Here is an 18,015-nt window from a genome sequence, read left to right as displayed (position 1 = left end):
TGACTGAAATCAAAAGTGTACGAAAAGACTGACAATTTGGTTAAAGTGGTTAGTGACAGATAATTTCTTGTTGGCATTTGTCACTGTGCTTTGACAATACAACAATTGTTTTGTCCTAATCATATAAACTAAAACACAATAATTATTATTAACATTATTGAAAAGCTGGACATACTCAGCTAACAACTCTATCTCAATGCAATGCAATGCCACTGCTGATTGTCAGTGGCAGGCTGAGCGGATTATCAGTAAAAATGATCATTCCCTCAAGCATTCCTTATACAATCGCCTCAGTTCAAAGGTGATTGTAGTTAGCGATGGGAAGTATATTTACCCAGTCAGCAGCATACTGACTGGGTTCTGTTTCAGAGCAGTTTCTTTCTTTCTTTCTGGCAACATTTTAAAAGGCTACTAGTGGCAAACTACTGGACCGCTTTTTAATTAAAACTTGGTCAGTAGGACTGGTGCCACCTCCCATTTATACGTTGTTCACAGCTTGGGGTCAAAGGTCACATAAGGGGCATTAGCGTCAAAAAACCAAAAATCGTATAACTACTTGTCTCACAAATAACGTAGCACAGTCTGTCCTTTACAAATACATTGGCATAAGGCAGAGTCTATAGGGTGTTCAGGGATAAGGAGTCAAAGGTCATTAAGGGGTGATTTTTATCTTTTTTCTGGCAACATTTCAAAACACTACTATAATCGGTGAAACCTCTCATACACCTCCCAGACTCCTACCAAACATGGGGTGTTCACAGGTTGAGGTTAAAGGTCACAGTGGTTTAATCTCTTAAAAAATGACTGGGTTCATGTTCTATTGAACATAGTATCTCTAGTTTAATATTATATTCCATTGGCAGTATTACCATTGATAATTATTTTGATTTCATCAATCAATGATAAGGGGTCATAAAATGGTGACATTGTTAAATTGTATTTGGTGACAATGATAATTACTTGCGCTGCTTATCTGTAGGGCCTACTATATCTCTACATTGTGTTTATTGACTTGGAATTTCATTTGGGCATACGAAGAAAGAAAGAGAGATATTGAATCCATTTTAGCTTGTTAAGACCAAATGAATTTGGGAAATGATAACCAAGCATGGGAAATAGTAATAAATTAAAGATTGAGATACACCAATAAACATTCTAAGTTAAAGTAAATTGTGGTTCCTATAAAAATAATTATAATTTCCTACCTTGTCCTTCAGGCCATCCAGGTTCATAAACTCTATTGCAATTGATAGCCAAGTTAATGTCAATGCTAATTACTATAGATTTTGTGTGTATGGAAGTGCTAATTTTATTTTTTTCTGTATTGCATTCAACAGTGTAGAACACCAATTAGAAGATGTGAATATAATATAAAATACAACATATCATAATTTAAAATGTTAAATGATAATATAAAAGCAATAATAATTATTAATTATTGCCTAGGACTCAAGTTTAGGCATTTCCAAACAAATTACATGATGTTCCAGAGTTTGTTAACCTATTCTTGTTTTGATTTGAAAATTTGGTTTCCTTTTAGCATTTGCTTTACTTCTTATTATGGTTAAGACAATGGTTTTTGTAGCTTTTATAGGCCACATTTGAATATCATCCATACCTACTTGAAAAAGTCATGTAACTGTAACTGGTCTAAGTTGCTTGATAATGGTCCAGAATTCAACACACAAATTTTAGATGACTAAATAAGGAAATGTTGAATATTTGAAGCTTCTAAGCCCAATGGAATGGTTGTCTATGCCTACATCTTTAATTCTTTTTTATCTAAAGTAAGTTAAAACTAACAAAAATTCTATAAATTTTTATAAAATTATATTCTAATCTGACACAATATTAAGTTTTGTTGATTTTGACTTCTTTGATACAATTCAATGTTTATATTTTTATTGAATACCCTGTATTTATCACATGAGCAGCCCTCAATTGAGCCATAGACTTTGTCTATAATTTTACATACTCCCCTAAGGAAAGGATCATGCTTGTGGGTTTCAGTGAATGGTGTTATTTACAACAAAATAATGAGAAAATGAAGTGAATATAAAAGACTGTCTGTTACTCAGAAAAAAAGAATTTTTCAAATCATTTGTTACAAATGTACCCTGCATTGATGTTAAATGATAGTCTGCTTCTATTGGTCACAGTTTTAATACCTGGCTCAAGGTAAGAGTTGTTACCTGGCAACGAGTGAGCCTCCTAGTGACATGAAAACAAGGCAGGTTGATGGTATGCCCAGCAGGTAGAAGTTATATAGATATGACAAACTTTCACAATCAACGATCAGCTAATATTGAACTTCACAATATCATGTCCTGCTGCTAACTGTCATTTAGTTACCATGGTCATGAAATTAGTTATAAATAAATTTATATACACAGTTTAGTGAGGTCTGAATTTCAGGTGGCTGGTTGGAAAAAAAAGTTTAAAATAATTTTATATACATTTTTGCTTATTGAATAAGTAATTTAAACCTGTTACATTTTTTGATTAACAGGTCAATTAGCTTGGTCTAATTTGGTGACTCTTATCAAAGATGATTCACAAGATTCAGAGGTTCTTATTTATGCTATGACACTTGTTAATAAGGTAATGTACTATTTCCTCCTTTTCTCCATTTTCATCTCTAAGGGAGATTATTGCTAAGCAACCACTTCAGTATACTGTATAACTATAAGTTATAAGTAAACATCGTATTTCTACACTTAGTACCAAGGTGTGGCTTTAAATAGGAAATGGTCATAAATTATAATTTATGGTCAATCTAAGCAGGGCTTGAAATTAACTTTTTTTCTTGGGAGCACTGCCAAAATTTTCTGGCACCCCCAGAAAAAATTTGGTAGCACAAGAAATTTTTTTAGTAGCACATATTTCCCTATCCTTTTCGCATCCCATAAGATGCTGTGCAATATTTTATTCTTTATATTTCCTAACAAACCCCCACCCACCCACACCTACACTATCCCCTTGGATTATTATGCAAGAAAGAAAACATGAAAGAAAAAGAGAAGAAATTTTTAAAAATTGAAAAAAAAAACAAGAAAAATAATAAATAAGAAATAACAAAAGGAAGGAAAGAAAAAAAAAAGAAAGAAGTAAAATGGTGGAAAGAAAATGACAATGAAAAAACTAAAAGAAAGGTAAGTAAAACATAATGAAATAAGAAAAAGGATGAAACAATATTAAAAAGAAATTGATATTAAAGGGATAGTAAAGAAAAAAGGTGCAAGGTAAAAAATTCAACTTAACTGGAAGGAAAGGAAAAGTATTTCATGGAAAGTTTCAATTGTTAGGAATATTTCTAAGAAAATTACAAATTTCTGTTAATTATTAACAGATATACACAATATAAAAAAGAAAAACATGAGCAGTAATAATGTGCTAGCTAAACTGTCTAGTCAATGGACTGCCAAAATCTGCAGTTACTTAAGTGGATTGATATATTGATTATAAAATTATTAATTATTATTATAAAATTATTAATTATTATTACTGAAACATTAATTATATTTTCTGTACACTTTCTTTAAATTTTTCAGTATTTTTCTTCATTTGTGCAGGAAATTTTGAGAAAATAGGTCTGCAGAATCGCATTAACACTGCGAATGCCTATATATTGTTTACAATAGCCACCGGCCGACTTTACTGCAACATTTGCACGGAAATTGGCAGACTTATTTTTAATATACATGGATGGAATTTTTTCTTTATGAGATAACTCTAAATCAATTTACACATAATAATTTCAACCTAAACAGAGTTCCAGAGTTTTCACCAACATTTCGGGAGTGCTAAGATTCCAGGTCCCCACTTGTCAAAGGTCATTTAGGCTTCGTTTTAAGCCCGAAAAATTGGCATCACATAGTCGGCCGGCAACACTTCTTATTTAGGTTATAATGTAGCCTAGAACATTAGGCCTGGGCCTGTACCACTTCAGAAAAGTATCTTATACCTACATATATAACGATCTATAGCTTCATTTTCTTGTTCAATGGTTGTTTTTATTGAGAATTATTTAAAAAAAAATAAAAAAACTTTGAAACTTCAGTATTAGTCACCAGAGAACATCGTCACACTTCTAGTGTTTACAAAGGTTAAGCGGAGTAACATATCCCAAACATTGCAAGTTTCCCCGAATGATGTAATATCCCAGCATTCTAATTGGTTTACAACTTGCAATAGACTCAATATACCTTACTCGCCAGCCTGTGTAGTCGGGTGCACACGTGGTTTGGGATGTTACTCCGTGAAATATAGTTTCGTAATTGGAAGGCCTGCTACCAGTTAGTTCGATGTTGTTTTGTTGTTACGTTTTTTTGTTGTCAAAACAAGAAACATTCCTTGTAGAATTATATATTTTTTATATACCTTATAGATTAAATTAACCAATTAATTCAATTGTTGCACTTTATTAATTCCACGTTTAAAATTTAATCTTTAAATATTCATTTATATACAATTCAATTTTTATATTATTTTAAAACACAATTAAACAATCATTTTGCTTACTTTCTGCTGATACTTTGTTAAGAACGAAATAAATTGTTTGATAGAGGCCCAATACTAGTTGCCTATGAAATAACTCTGCTTACCGTCTACTACATTCAGTGAGAAACGTTCCCAATTCCAGGCACCTCCTGGTAGACACAGACACCGAGGTTGCCAGACACAAAGTCATTTGACTCTTTGTACGCCGCCGATACGAACAAAAATAGGTCAGAAGCCGACTGGCTCATTCAGAAATAAATGGTAGTAAAGGAGTTGCTTTCTATTTTATTTCATTTAATTAGGTTTCAAAATTTGCTGTGAGACCTATTTGTTTGGTTTTTTTTTGTAAATTTCAAGATGTTGCTCATTGAGATGCATGTTGTTAAACTATAGCTGCTCCGTGATGTCTGGCTGAGGTTATCATCAAAGAATATTTTATACCCTTTGTTATCATCAACCATGTGATTGTATGTATGAGGTTTGGGTAATTCGTTTGGTTTTTAAATAAGAGATGTCTGCCTTAATACCAGTAGTTCTTTGAATATAATCATCCAGATGATGCCTAATTGTATTTATTTACGATCTATTTAGAGTTAAATTTTGATTATTGCTTGATCTGTTCCGTTTACATCGTATGAGTCAATACATAGTCTATTTTATGAACAAATACGTTAAGGAAACGTTCACAATTACAAAGAGGTACAGGTAAGAGTAGCACTCAATAAAATAGAAAAAATCGTGCAATCCGATGTTTTTATACCAGTCTCCTTCGCTTTGACGGTGATCGCTTATTTAATACCAAGGATGAGTGCACATCGACACGGTTTTAGTACGTCACACTTTAACAGTCTAGGTCATGCTGATTGGTTGATACAGTACATGTAAAATGAATGATAACATGTTTTGCGTACTGCCTGACTGAAAATAAGGCTGTACAAGTTGTAAATAATTGGGATTTGGAGGGAAACCACCTTCCTGCCGCTTACAAAATCTACTCGCGCTATCAAATGACCTTGTCGCACTGAGCGTGACAAAGCTGAATTCCTTGTCGCACCTTAAAAAATCAGGTTGCAAATGCAACCAAATAACCCTTAATTTCAAGCCCTGCTAAGATCAAATCCTAAGTTCCACAATTTGAATGATAAATACACTTGCTGTTATGTGCAAATTGTAGTCCAGAGACTTTTACAGTGACCCATAAGTATTTTGGAACACAATGGGCAATTAGAAAAAAATGTCACAGGAAAATTTGAAATAAAACATCAATCCAACTTTATAGAGGAAAGCATCATAGCAATTAGTTTGGACAACATCATAGCAACTTTGTCACAGGGTGGAAATGAGTTACTGTAGCGAAAGTCAGTTCCCATGATGGAATTTATGTATTTTGTCTGATTAGTAAATCGTAAATCTCCGGGTATTTTAGGATAAAGTTAAGGACGAAGATGGATGGGGCCTACAAAAAAATATTATTTTATGATTTTTTTAAAGAGATTACTTAGTCTTTGTCCAAGAAGGTCTGTTATCGTTTTTGTTATTGTTATCAATCACCAATCTAATCATCATCAGATTACAATATACGTACCCTAAGTCGATGTGCTGATCTTTCTTGAACACCTTTTGGGTCCATCTTTTTTTACCCGGACCATTTAATTGTTTGAATTTAGTCAGTTACACATCAATATCATAATCCGAATCCTTCTGCCTTAAAGACCTAACTGCTTTTAAATTATTTGTTTTAAGGTGCGTAACTTCCACTGTGGGACTTCCAACTCATTCCGCTGTGACATTCTGTGATGATGTGATTTTGTGATGTTTTCTAAAAATTTGTTGCAATCCTAACTGAAGTTGTGATGTTTATATTTTTAATTTTTCATAGATTATATATTTCAAAACTATGTAACTATAGTTTAATCCAACTCTAAAGTTCAAAATAATTCAAGTGACTTGAAATACCAACGTATACTGACATTTCCTGCTGTTCATTATCATCTTTTAAAAAGGTTGAAATTAATTTTTTGTGTAATTCAGTGTTTTATAATGACCAAAAAACTTTTTTTGAAACTGATTTGAACTCAAAAGTGCTCGATATACTAAATTATATCGATTAGGCCTATTATTTCGCAACATGAAACTTTTGCGATTCAATTCAATCTTCATTGTCAAACACTGTAAAACATACGGTTTGAAATTCTGGTTCCCGGCCTTCTCGCAAAATTCGCAAAAGTTTCTTGCACATTAATGTTTCTGGTTTTACAGTATTCTGCCAAATGTTTGACCAGTGTGATTTGGGCGCACGCACACACACACACACATGCGCCAAGGATTGCCAATAATGAATATATCACTGTCCTACTGTATGAGTAGGTGACAAGACAAACATACACACATGATGCTTCACACAAACTAAATCTCATTATGGCTTAGGAGTGGAGTTGTTTTGGTAGTGAGAACAATTCTGCAACACCAAGAGGAATTGATCCCAGGACGCATGGATAGCACTAAGCTATTCAACTCCACTCCAAGTAGTAAACAGTCATAAAAAAGCTGCTAGGTTTTCTTGAAACTTTGATTTTGTTTCAATAATTAATGGTTGTCATAATTACATTTTTATTGTTTGTACATGCTGGTATTTGTTAAAGAGGTTCATATGATGGCACTGCAAGTTGTGTGTTACCTACCTCTTCCCGCTAATGTTGAAAACAAGATTTCCGAGTCTATTTGGTGTCAATTTGAAATATCTGTCCACTTTGATGTGCTGAATCCATTTAACCTTTTTTAAATGTGATATTTAACAATACTTATGAAATACGGAATACAAAAATACAAATCTCACTTTCTCATATTCAATATATAGGCCAGTAAGCAGGGCTATGCTATGGTTTGGCCAAGCACCCTTCTTCCGGCAAACATTCCTCTAGTAAACCTACATTATAAAATGGCTTTTTATTGATTGATAAATTTGCAATCACCATAGTTGATAAATTTCTAACAAATGTTGTATGACAGTGTTATTAAAAATCAGTGGTTAGAAGATCTGGAATATGAAAGTCAATGATACATAGCATTTTGTGATAATTTTTAGTTTTTAGTGAAATAATAAGTTTTTGAAAGTGGACATTTGTGTGGGGGAGGGGTTGGGGGTGGATCTGTCTACCTATGAGCCTGAGTGTACCTTTACCTCTTCTACAGGTGCTCTCTTACTGTACTTAGTAAGTACGAAGGCTAACCACTAATTGTTGTTTTCTAGGTCTGTCAAGGTTCCTTGATGTGTACAACAGTGAAGTTATGATATGTCCCTTGATCTTGCCTCTGGGCTTTTGGCCTAGAAATACCATCTACTGACACCCCTTCAAATAAATCAAAGGAAATTCACTGTTTAGGACTTGGTCCACTGTTTTATACAATCACCAGTTAACATTCCAAAATGGTGTGATAAGTTTTTGGTTAATGTAGTATAAGTTGCCAACCTATTCAGATGCTAGATTTAATGTCAAATTTGGCTCAGAAATATGTTTCTGCATTATGAAGGCAGATTGCTATTGGATTGGGTAGAATTTCTTTGGTGTCGTACACACTAAGGATGACCCACGAAAGTTTTAAGACTTACTTACAGTGGGGTCCTTCTAGTGAACATTATGAAGGCAGATTGCCACAAACATTTTGCAAAAGATTTGAACTTTTACATTCTATTGTTTCAATCTAATTGATCTATTACATAGTTTGCGAAACCTCATTGAGGCATACAGGTAGGTATGTATAAATTACATATTGAGAAAGTTTCACTCTTGATCCTTAACTTGAATTTAATTTTTAATGGTTTTGAAATTATTTTAATATAACCCTCATATATTTATAAAATTAAAAAAATTGATTTTTGTCATCATCATTGTCATAAACATGTTCATGTCCACTGTCATCCTCATAATAACCATTAGTGTTGTTGTAGTTTTAGTTCAAATTGCTATTTTTTTTTATATACTTAGGGAGTGTTTAAAATACTTTGATGTGGGGTTTAGAAATAGGGGTGAAATTGTTTTTGTTCCTGAAAAAAGGGACCAAAAAACATACCTTCTGATAGGAAGTAAAAAAAGTTAAATATGGTCTACAACTTGAGGTATTGTTTAGTGTGCTGATAGTAGTTTAGGGGGTGATACCGGACAAGCTTAATGTCTAGATGCAGGGTTCCCAGAACGCTGCCCTCAGCGGCCTGTGCGAAGCACAACTCAGAGTCAGAAGTGGAACGTGAATTTCGATATGGTTTCGTAGTCAGATTTTCAAGAAAAACTTCAGCTACCCGTATTTCTCGACTGAGGCGTCAATGGGAGCTGTAATTTGTATGGCAAGGAGATGGTGCTACAATTTACATTTACGCCCACAAACCTTGTAGTTATTAATATTTTGGTTATAATAGAAAATTTTTATTTTTTGGTGACGTCACACTCACACTATAGTTAGCATGCATACGTCATAAGCTAGATTACGTCACCTTTTTCTGGTAAGGCAAACTTTCCCGGCGTGCTTTTTCATGGATAAACAAACACCACTCCTTTGCACGTGAATGCCTTGCCTAGCTAGGTCTATAAGAGCCGCATAGTTAGCATATAATAATTAAACAAGGTACGTCTGCAACTGAATTATTCTTAGGCCCTCTAGTTAATTTTTTTGTTTTCTTATTTTAATTTATTTCTTTCGAAAGTGTACTTTCTATCATATATAATTGCACTGTCTACTTAGGCATAGGCCTAGTCATATTATGCTTCATCGTCCCCCGCTATACACAGTACATCAGTAGGCTAGCGCCCCCCCCCCACGCTACAGTACAGACGTTTGCTAGGCAACAGAACGTGATTGCACCTTTCTTCCCAGGTGTTCATGTAAATTTGCATATTGTTAGTTAGTTAACCTTTGTGAAAATTAGTACCGCAGCATACTCATTTTCACAAATCATTTGCGTCCCCTCTTGGTAAGTGGGAACTTCAAGATAATTGTCTCCATATCTTCGCTAATTAATAACCGTAACTTAGCTTACACTTATGCATGGAGGGAGCACTTAAAATGTACAATAATCATTTCACTACCCGACAAACCCCGAACTTTATTTATTCATATCATTACATAAATAGTTTCATCTTGCTGTACTCCAACATCACTGGCGTATGGTAACAACCAACTGGCAGACCATTTCTAATCGCACATTACTCTCCATAACGCAGCACCCTCTAGTTCCGTGTCCTCTGGGTAACAGTGTGGAATGGATACTTGGTCAGTAAGTGCCGTTGGTCTTTTGTAACAGTAATGTTTGGGGATTTTTTTTTTCTTTTTAATTTAACTTTATTTGGCATAAAACATTAAAATTGTATAATCAAGAAATATATAGTGTTCTTTTCATGCAAATTAAACAGAAATTCCTAAAACAATTTCCAGAGGTGGCACCTGAAATTACCAAGTTATAAAATTAGAGTAGGAGGCTATATTGTTAGATAAAACAAGAGTTCCTTAGTTTGTTTTAGATGAAATTGAGTTCTATCTGTACCCATTCTGGTTTTCAATTTTCTGGAAAGGAAAAACAAATAAAAATTGACATATAATCGATCCATCACACATTAACTTAGCCTTGATTCATCAGCATAGCAATGATTTTCAGGTGCATATAGCCCATTAGGGTACAATTATTTACTAAATTATCAACAATAAATCTAGTCTAGCCTTCACAGGAGATGTCATACAAGGAATTTCATACCACAAGAGAGCACTAAAGGGTAATAATAAATAACTTGTATTTTACAATCTTCTGTAGTTAAGTATTAATTTTCTAAAATGTTTCAAGAAAGTATTCGAGGAATAGCAGAACAGATCTCAAAAAGACCTATTTGTTGTATGGTTGCAGTTTTTTTCCATTCACATTGCATTTCTGTACAAGACAATAAGGTTTATCCAGGTTGTCTCTCTTTTCTTATTGGTTGGTTCCTGGCAGTGGCAGCACCAGCATTTGAAAAGGTGGTGGTGCATGTGGGGGAAATGTATAATTTTTTAGGTGGAAATATGTTTTCCCATAGCCGACCATAGATACAATTTAAAATAAGAGATAACAGAAAATTAACACATTGCTATTATTAACTTCACTAAAGCGTTTGATATGATTGGGTGGGGTGCCCCACCTCAAGATGCTAATATTCAATTATTTTAGCACAGGAGAAATATGATTCATCCAATCTGAGCATGTTCAGAACTAACAATAGTGCACTGAAGACAAAATCAGCAAGCTTCCTTCCTATCCTGGTACAGTTAAAAGTCCTTGCTCTGGCATCACTGTTTTCCAGCAGTATTCGCACATTCCTCCGAACGTTCAAAAGTAGGAAATTTATCTTCAAAAGTTTTATCATTGATGGCAATTTTGCCTACTTGTCATTCCCACAAAGCATTGCCGATTAACTATGAGGTGTGGGCCGCAGTTCACCAGTCAATTACTTACGACTTGTTTCAAGTGATTTGTTCTCTCAATATGTTTTTTACATGTAATCTTATTCTGTCTCGTTTTGCAAATGAAGATATGCCAAATATTTTTCAAATACAATTATTAAAAATAATCTCTACATTCTCTCTTTCCATGAGCATTTTATGCTTATATACTTGCACCCAACAGCAAGTATAGCGACTCATGCCTGGTGGATGTGTAACTCTTTTGTCTTTATGTTTTGTGTCCACATTCCATGAGTTGGCCTAACTCAGCTAAAAGAAATTTAACATTGTACCACTACTCTGATTTGTCACTTTTTTACCAGAGACAATGAAAAGGTAGAAATTTCAACATAGGCAGTTGCGGCACCAAGGGTTGGAGGTGCAGTAGGGGCTTAAGCCCCCCCCCCACCGGACAGGTCAACCCCCACCGGACAGGTCAAGCGTGCTCCCCACCAAACAGGTCAAGGCCCCACCGGACACCCCCCCCCCAATTGGACAGAGCTCGTCGGGCAGTCAAGCCAACGCATTTCTGTCACAATCAGAGCGTGTCATTTCTGGCCGTCCAGAGGTTCTATTCTTAAAAATATCTCATTTGGGAGGGAGAACACCCTCTTAAACCCTTCCCCCAGCTCGGGCTTACGAACCCAAGTTCCCCCTGTTGGACACCTCAGCCTCCCCCTCCCCCCTAGCCGCCACTAAACATAGAGTCATCCCAGTCATTGGCAACCTGTGTTGTGGCTGGTCTCCCTTGAGGTCATGGGTTCTTTGGACAAGGCACTTTGTGCAAGTTCCCCCTTGACCTAGAATATTAGAATATTTATTGTTTTGCCAATTACATTTTAGAATCTTGGAATATAATTGGTTGAAATAAATGCCTGCATAGCAAAACCAAATAAAGAACCATACTATAAACTTACACATATACACTTATACAGAACCCAAAAATATCCCAGATGGAAAATCCAAAAGTTAAGGAAGAAACATATTGAGTAATCACATTGTGTTGTCATCATAAAACAAAAGCCAATATTTAACACAAAAGCCTACTGAACTTGAGTGTATGCAGTAGCTTATCAATGGTACAGCCCAGCGTACATTGGTCTTAAATATTTTGTTAGATTGTTTAATCTATAATACATTGGTATTAATCACAAGATGTAAATCTACATTTCACCAGAAAATAATTCCTCATTATTTTGTTCAGAGTTAACTGCATGTGAAAATCTGATCAGGACTTCCTTGTGTGAAGCAGATTAAAAATAGGGGTTTGTATTTGGAGAATCTGAGCTTTTATTACTGTTTTGATAAAATGGTAACTATTATGTACTTTGTTGTTTTTACAAAGATATTTTGAAATATGCTAAGCAGTGTATAGTGTTATAATGTTTTTAAAATTTATGTTGTAGACATTAAATGGAATTCCAGATCAAGATACATTTTATGACGTAACTGATGCATTGGAAGAGCAGAAGATTGAAGCAGTTGCTCAAAAGTTCATGAACAGAAGAGGAGCAGATTTGGATCTAATTGAGCAATTTAGAATATATGAGGTTTGCAATATTTTTCCTTCTTTTTGCACAAATGTTCTAGCGTAGTAGGAGTCAATATCATGATTACAAATAGTATGAGGTTTTTCTGCTAGATGTAAATGGATTTAGGTATACAGCTAACCTCATGGAATACATTGTCTGAATCTGCAATTTTTGTCTCTTCAAATCAACTTTTTTGTTTTTCTGGGTCTTTCCACATGTATCAGTTTACAATTTATTGTTGTTAAGAGCTAGGAGAGTATAGTAGGGTACAGATACTCATCACATTCATTTGACACGATCAAACAACTTTGCCCAGTTGACACAGTTTTGGACTAAACAGATCTGTGTCGTAAATAGGACTAACCAGTAAAAAATACAATTTTTTTCAAGTTTCAAAGTGTTGGTCATTAAATGTGATAGCATTGAGACTATTGGTTATTGGTGACATGTTTTTTTTTAGTTTTTAGCACATATGTACTAAGATAACTTCCTAGGTGTGGGAATAATAATGCCACCAATGCCATGAACTCTCATGATAAGATATTTTAATTCATCACACAATTAAATAAAAGCATTAATTAATCTGATTTACTGAATGTTGTTTAATTGTCAAAATCTTGGTCAGAACCATTTTTTAACAAGTTTGAAATAATTTTATTAAAATATTATATTTCACATGTTAATACTAGCAACGGAAAATATCATTTTGGTCGTTTTCATGTCTGATAAGCGAAGGCTAGGCCTATATATAAGGCAAATATTTCTAGCACCTACTATATTTTTTTTAACCAATAGATTAGAACTATCGCAAAATTAAACGTAGGAAATTTATCCTTATTTAATGTTTGTGTGGAACAAAAAAATACAAAAAAAACAAACAAATTTGAGTTTTATTTTGCAATTTTTTCATGTTTTGGAATGTCTAAATTCAGTTAAAGTAGCAATTTTGTATTGTATTTATAACTCTTTTTAACAAAATCATATAAAAATAAAAATTAATTTTGCTGGGAATGGGACTTTAACACACAAAGTAGGTGATTATGAGATAGCTAAAAGCCAATTTTGCATGATTTGGGGTATTACTTATTTATTTACTTGGGACAATATTTTGAGTGATCTTCTGTAGCTAAAGCTCATTAAGGTAAACATACAAAACAAACAAGGCGATGATTTGTACATTAAAGTAACTCTATGAAACAGATTTAATTACACAATTTTGAACAATAAAAAATAAGTACATATACAAATATATAATAAATGTATATAGAGCACTCAAATCATAAAATAAATAATATTTATTTAGTTCCTCTTATTATTGGCTAAAATCTGCATAAATGTTAATATTGTTCTTAAACACTTCAGATGTCTCTAAAAAATGAAGATGGTGACAGTGATATTCCAATTGAGCAACATCGAAACTTGCGTAAAAATCGGAGAAGCGCCGAGCCCCAAGTGAATGGAAAGACACCACGCAAAAGTAAACGTAGCACTAGCACACTACAGCCTACGCAGCAATACATTCTTGACACAAGTCAGGAAGAGTCCACAGAGCCAAATCTTGCCAACGAGTCTGAGAATACTGAAAATGGTGATAGAATGACACCCTACCGCAGAAGAAGGGAAAGAAGGTAAGGCCATGGGCTGATGAATTTTCCATGTGATTGTTGCTATGCTATTGTTCAGAGTACTTTCATTTGTTTCAATTACAATAGGTGTAGGTCTATTATATTTAGTATTAGGTATTGAAAAGAAAATGATAATTTTTTAAATACATCATTACATTTTCATCAGTCTTTTTAGAATTCTGATTCTGATTTTATTTATAGCTATTTTTTCACTTGTATCAGGCATTAACTTGTGATGATTATGACATCAATACCTTAGTGCTGTTTAAGAAAGATATACCATTTGACATAATATATGAAAAGATTCCATATTATTTCACAATTTTCCAACCGAAAACTAAACAAAATCTTTTTTTTTTCCCCCAATTTTTCAACCAGACTTTGCTTGTCTTCATCAGATTATAATTTTGCAGATTTCATTTGGAAAAGTGTGAAATAATAATATGGAATCTGTTAGCAACAGCCAACCAAGAAATAAAGAATCCTTAAATATTGAAAGAACCCTTCAGGTTTTCCAATAAAAATCGATTAGTTCATTCACAAATCCAAAATAAAGAAACTTCCAGTGGTACATAGATAAAAACAAAATTAATTTTTGCTGATTTACAAAAATTTACTATAACAAATCTATAAATTGATTACCACCCAATTATCATTCTATATTTAAATTAAAAAGCTATTCTTGCGTATAAAGTAAGCAATCAACATAGTGTTTTTTGTCACACATTCTACCAACTTTAAAAACTTTTTACCATTCTTAGAGTATGATATATTATACAACATATGTTGTATTCAATATCATGTTACCTATAATTACTGTTTTCATTATGACTATTCTAGGAGAAGGCCCCCAGAAGAACCTCCCTCTCCTGAACCAACACCAAATACAGCAGCAACCACAACTCCAGGTGAAGAAAGTTTATTTGAGCGACGGCAACGAATAAGACAACGAGCTCAACAAAAACAGGAAGACTTGATAGCTAGAAACAGTGAGTTTTTTTTTTTCATAATTGTCTTGTAATGCAATAACATGCAAATATGATCATGTACCATGGTTTATCTATATAATGTGCCATATGCCAAAATAACACTTTCATTCTAGATAATCAGCTACTTGGCAATATATGTAATCGCGTCATTAATTTGTTTAGGACATATTACATTTTTATCTGTTATATTTCTGATATTTTTAATCTTTTCTATGGATTTCACTAAGGAAGACATGTATCTTTCTGTAAATTATGATATTGAATGTGTCTTATCGTTAATGAATTTATTTTGGTTCAAAGGTGATAGTATCAGTAATGGTCATGTGACTTCCTGTGGCATGAAGTCCGATACCTGAGACGCCATACAATGAAGAACCAAAGAAATTTTGTTATACATTGACTATAACATTTTACTTATTTTGGATTATAGCTTTTCATCATATTAACAAAAAGAGTTTAATTTTTTTCCAAGGGTAGAAAAGTAATATATATTCTTTCAACATTAATTATGTACTAGGTTTAATTGATTTTTTTTCATCTGATAAGATTCTACCAAATATTGGTCAAGTTCTCTTTTCGTTTCTATTTTAGGAGTATGTTTATTACTGCAGTCTTAGTGTGATGTTCTTTCCTTGTACCATTTCTTTGGTTTCCTTCCTGTTTGATTTTTGCTTACAGTAATATTAACTGTATGATGCAAACGTCAAATATGGATGTTGAAACACATGCAACAAATGTGTGAAATGTCATTTTTAATTCCTATGCATGTAATGCAATAGGAACTATTGTAATCACTTTTCACTGTTTTCTCTGTGTGTAGTGTGTGCGAGCGTGTATGTGTAGACATTTATGAAAATGTGCATGCGTAAAAAAAAAAGTTTTCCAACATTTTGTTTTTCCTTGCGATGCTAAGTTCGATGTGAAGTTTCTGCAGTGTTCAGTCAGGGCTTAGGCTAACTGATCGTTAAGTTGGCATGGATAAAACTATTTTGGTTTTGCGGCAAAAAAACATCAACTGCTGTAGGCATAGGCATTTTGAAGAAAGCCTAAAATTAAAAAAAGGTTTTTAATACTTGGTGAAATACATTGTTTTTTTCATTTAGATCTGCATTTTTCGCTACTTCCATTACATTTTTTCTATTCCATTACTTTTTCTGTTGTATATGAAAGTACTATAACCCCGACAGTTGGATATGCAGCAGTGTACCATTTGAATGCAAACTGAAAACAAGTGAAGATATGAAGGCAGCCGACTGTCTGGTACATAACGACTATCTAGCTTAGGCTTTCTACAAAAACATGAGGTCTAGTTTAGTACAGTAGTTACTGCGATGTGAGAGTGGCAGATCGTTTAATTAATGATATCGTGTTATCGTCTAATACGTAAAATACATTTAAATAATGTGTGTAAAATTTATGAATGCACCGCGTGGGTCGCTTTCTTTGTTATGCGGTAGTATACGTGGCAGAGTGACGGCAGCAAGACTAGGCCTAGCCTAGGGCCTAGATTGTGTACGATCTTGATCATCGTGATGAAAATTTCGGGTGACAGACGATTGGGCCCATCTGGTGTGGACGATCGGGCCCAAGCTATTTTCAAATAAATTGTATATTGTCTAGTAGGCCACTACTAGCTCCCCCACTCCCGATATCGTTCCAAACTACTGTAAAATGAAAATACTCTATACCTAGCTAGGCCTAAGCCTACAAAAAATTTTCAATGAAATTTGCTAAAAATATTACTGTAAATTTGCCTATCAAATTACATTACCAATGTGGTCTAAAATCACTATTTTGGGCCATAAAGACTCCCCCTGAATTTTTCAACCACCACACAAATTTGACCCAACCATATTTTCTGATTATGTCAATTATGATGACTTAATCAGAAAATAAGTCATGTATCATGCATAGGAACGTTGACGCCTGCAAGGCTCTGATTGAAGTAGTGCAGTTAACCCCTTTTCAGCCTATTACCTTTCAAGAGACATTTTTCTTTTCGTTTTTTTTCCCAAGACATTATTTTTCTTATTCTTCATTGCTTTAAGTTGAGTGAAATATTTTATAATGTTTTGATTTTGTTTAACATAACATTGTGTAATGCCTGGCACATTTATGTTCTGAATTTTCAACTAGGTGAGACATTTTTCTCTCCAGATTAAAATTTTTGAGGAAACTACTTACTATGTGGTAATTTACCTACAAATATGTTTCTTATTTCATTCTTTGTACTAAAAGTATCATTGTATTTATCCATGGTCTAGAATACACTGTGTTAGAGAAGGATACCCATTACATTTATCTACATGATCATGAGGCATAATGACTGGATAGTGGTAATACTGTAGCTATTTTAAATGCTCAAAATTGCATTAAAGGGGTGCTTAAGGCTGTCTCTGGGTGATATGATACATTTTTCAATAGAGCTCCCTCTTGAGAGAGAAATATAGAACAAACATGCTATTTTGAAAGTAAACAATACATTATAGGAACAGAGAATGCACACAGCTTTAAAAAATAATCACAGCCTACGTGAGGTGAAATATCAGGTGACACATATTCTTTTTAATCGCTAAAGTATTTCATCTGGGACTTAAAAACTGACAATCAAAAGCAGCTTAGATCACTTGGAAAATTCTTGATTCTCATTAATTCAAATAATATTAAATGATTATGAATCAATTAGCATATGAATGATTATTCCAAACAATATTTCATGAATATTATTTAATACTATAATTATATGAATGATTATTAAATACATGCACAAATATTATTAGTCTTAAAGTTAAAGTACCACAAATTATATCTGGCTACTGAAGATAATGGGTTCAACAACGGTGAGTGACACGGCACTAGGAGCATTCTATAATCATACCATCACAATTATTTTTTGTTTGTTTTTAA

General features: G+C 33.5%; 1 protein-coding gene across 18 annotated transcripts in view; it reads left to right on the top strand.

The window, feature by feature from the left end:
- Positions 1–18,015, top strand: part of LOC117113154 — a 128,906-nt gene that overhangs the window by 26,269 nt on the left and 84,622 nt on the right. For all 18 annotated transcript variants that reach the window (XM_033256417.1, XM_033256418.1, XM_033256411.1 and 15 more), the window contains exons 6-9: positions 2,510–2,601; positions 12,369–12,512; positions 13,857–14,122; positions 14,960–15,108. In XM_033256417.1, the coding sequence (XP_033112308.1) occupies positions 2,510–2,601; positions 12,369–12,512; positions 13,857–14,122; positions 14,960–15,108 (651 nt within the window). The remainder of the gene's footprint in view (positions 1–2,509; positions 2,602–12,368; positions 12,513–13,856; positions 14,123–14,959; positions 15,109–18,015) is intronic.

This window comes from Anneissia japonica, unplaced genomic scaffold, assembly GCF_011630105.1.
Source record: "Anneissia japonica isolate Jap-2015-1 unplaced genomic scaffold, ASM1163010v1 scaffold1812_len1207588_cov181, whole genome shotgun sequence".
Lineage (NCBI taxonomy): Eukaryota > Metazoa > Echinodermata > Crinoidea > Comatulida > Comatulidae > Anneissia > Anneissia japonica.
This window is presented reverse-complemented; position numbering and strand designations above follow the sequence as displayed.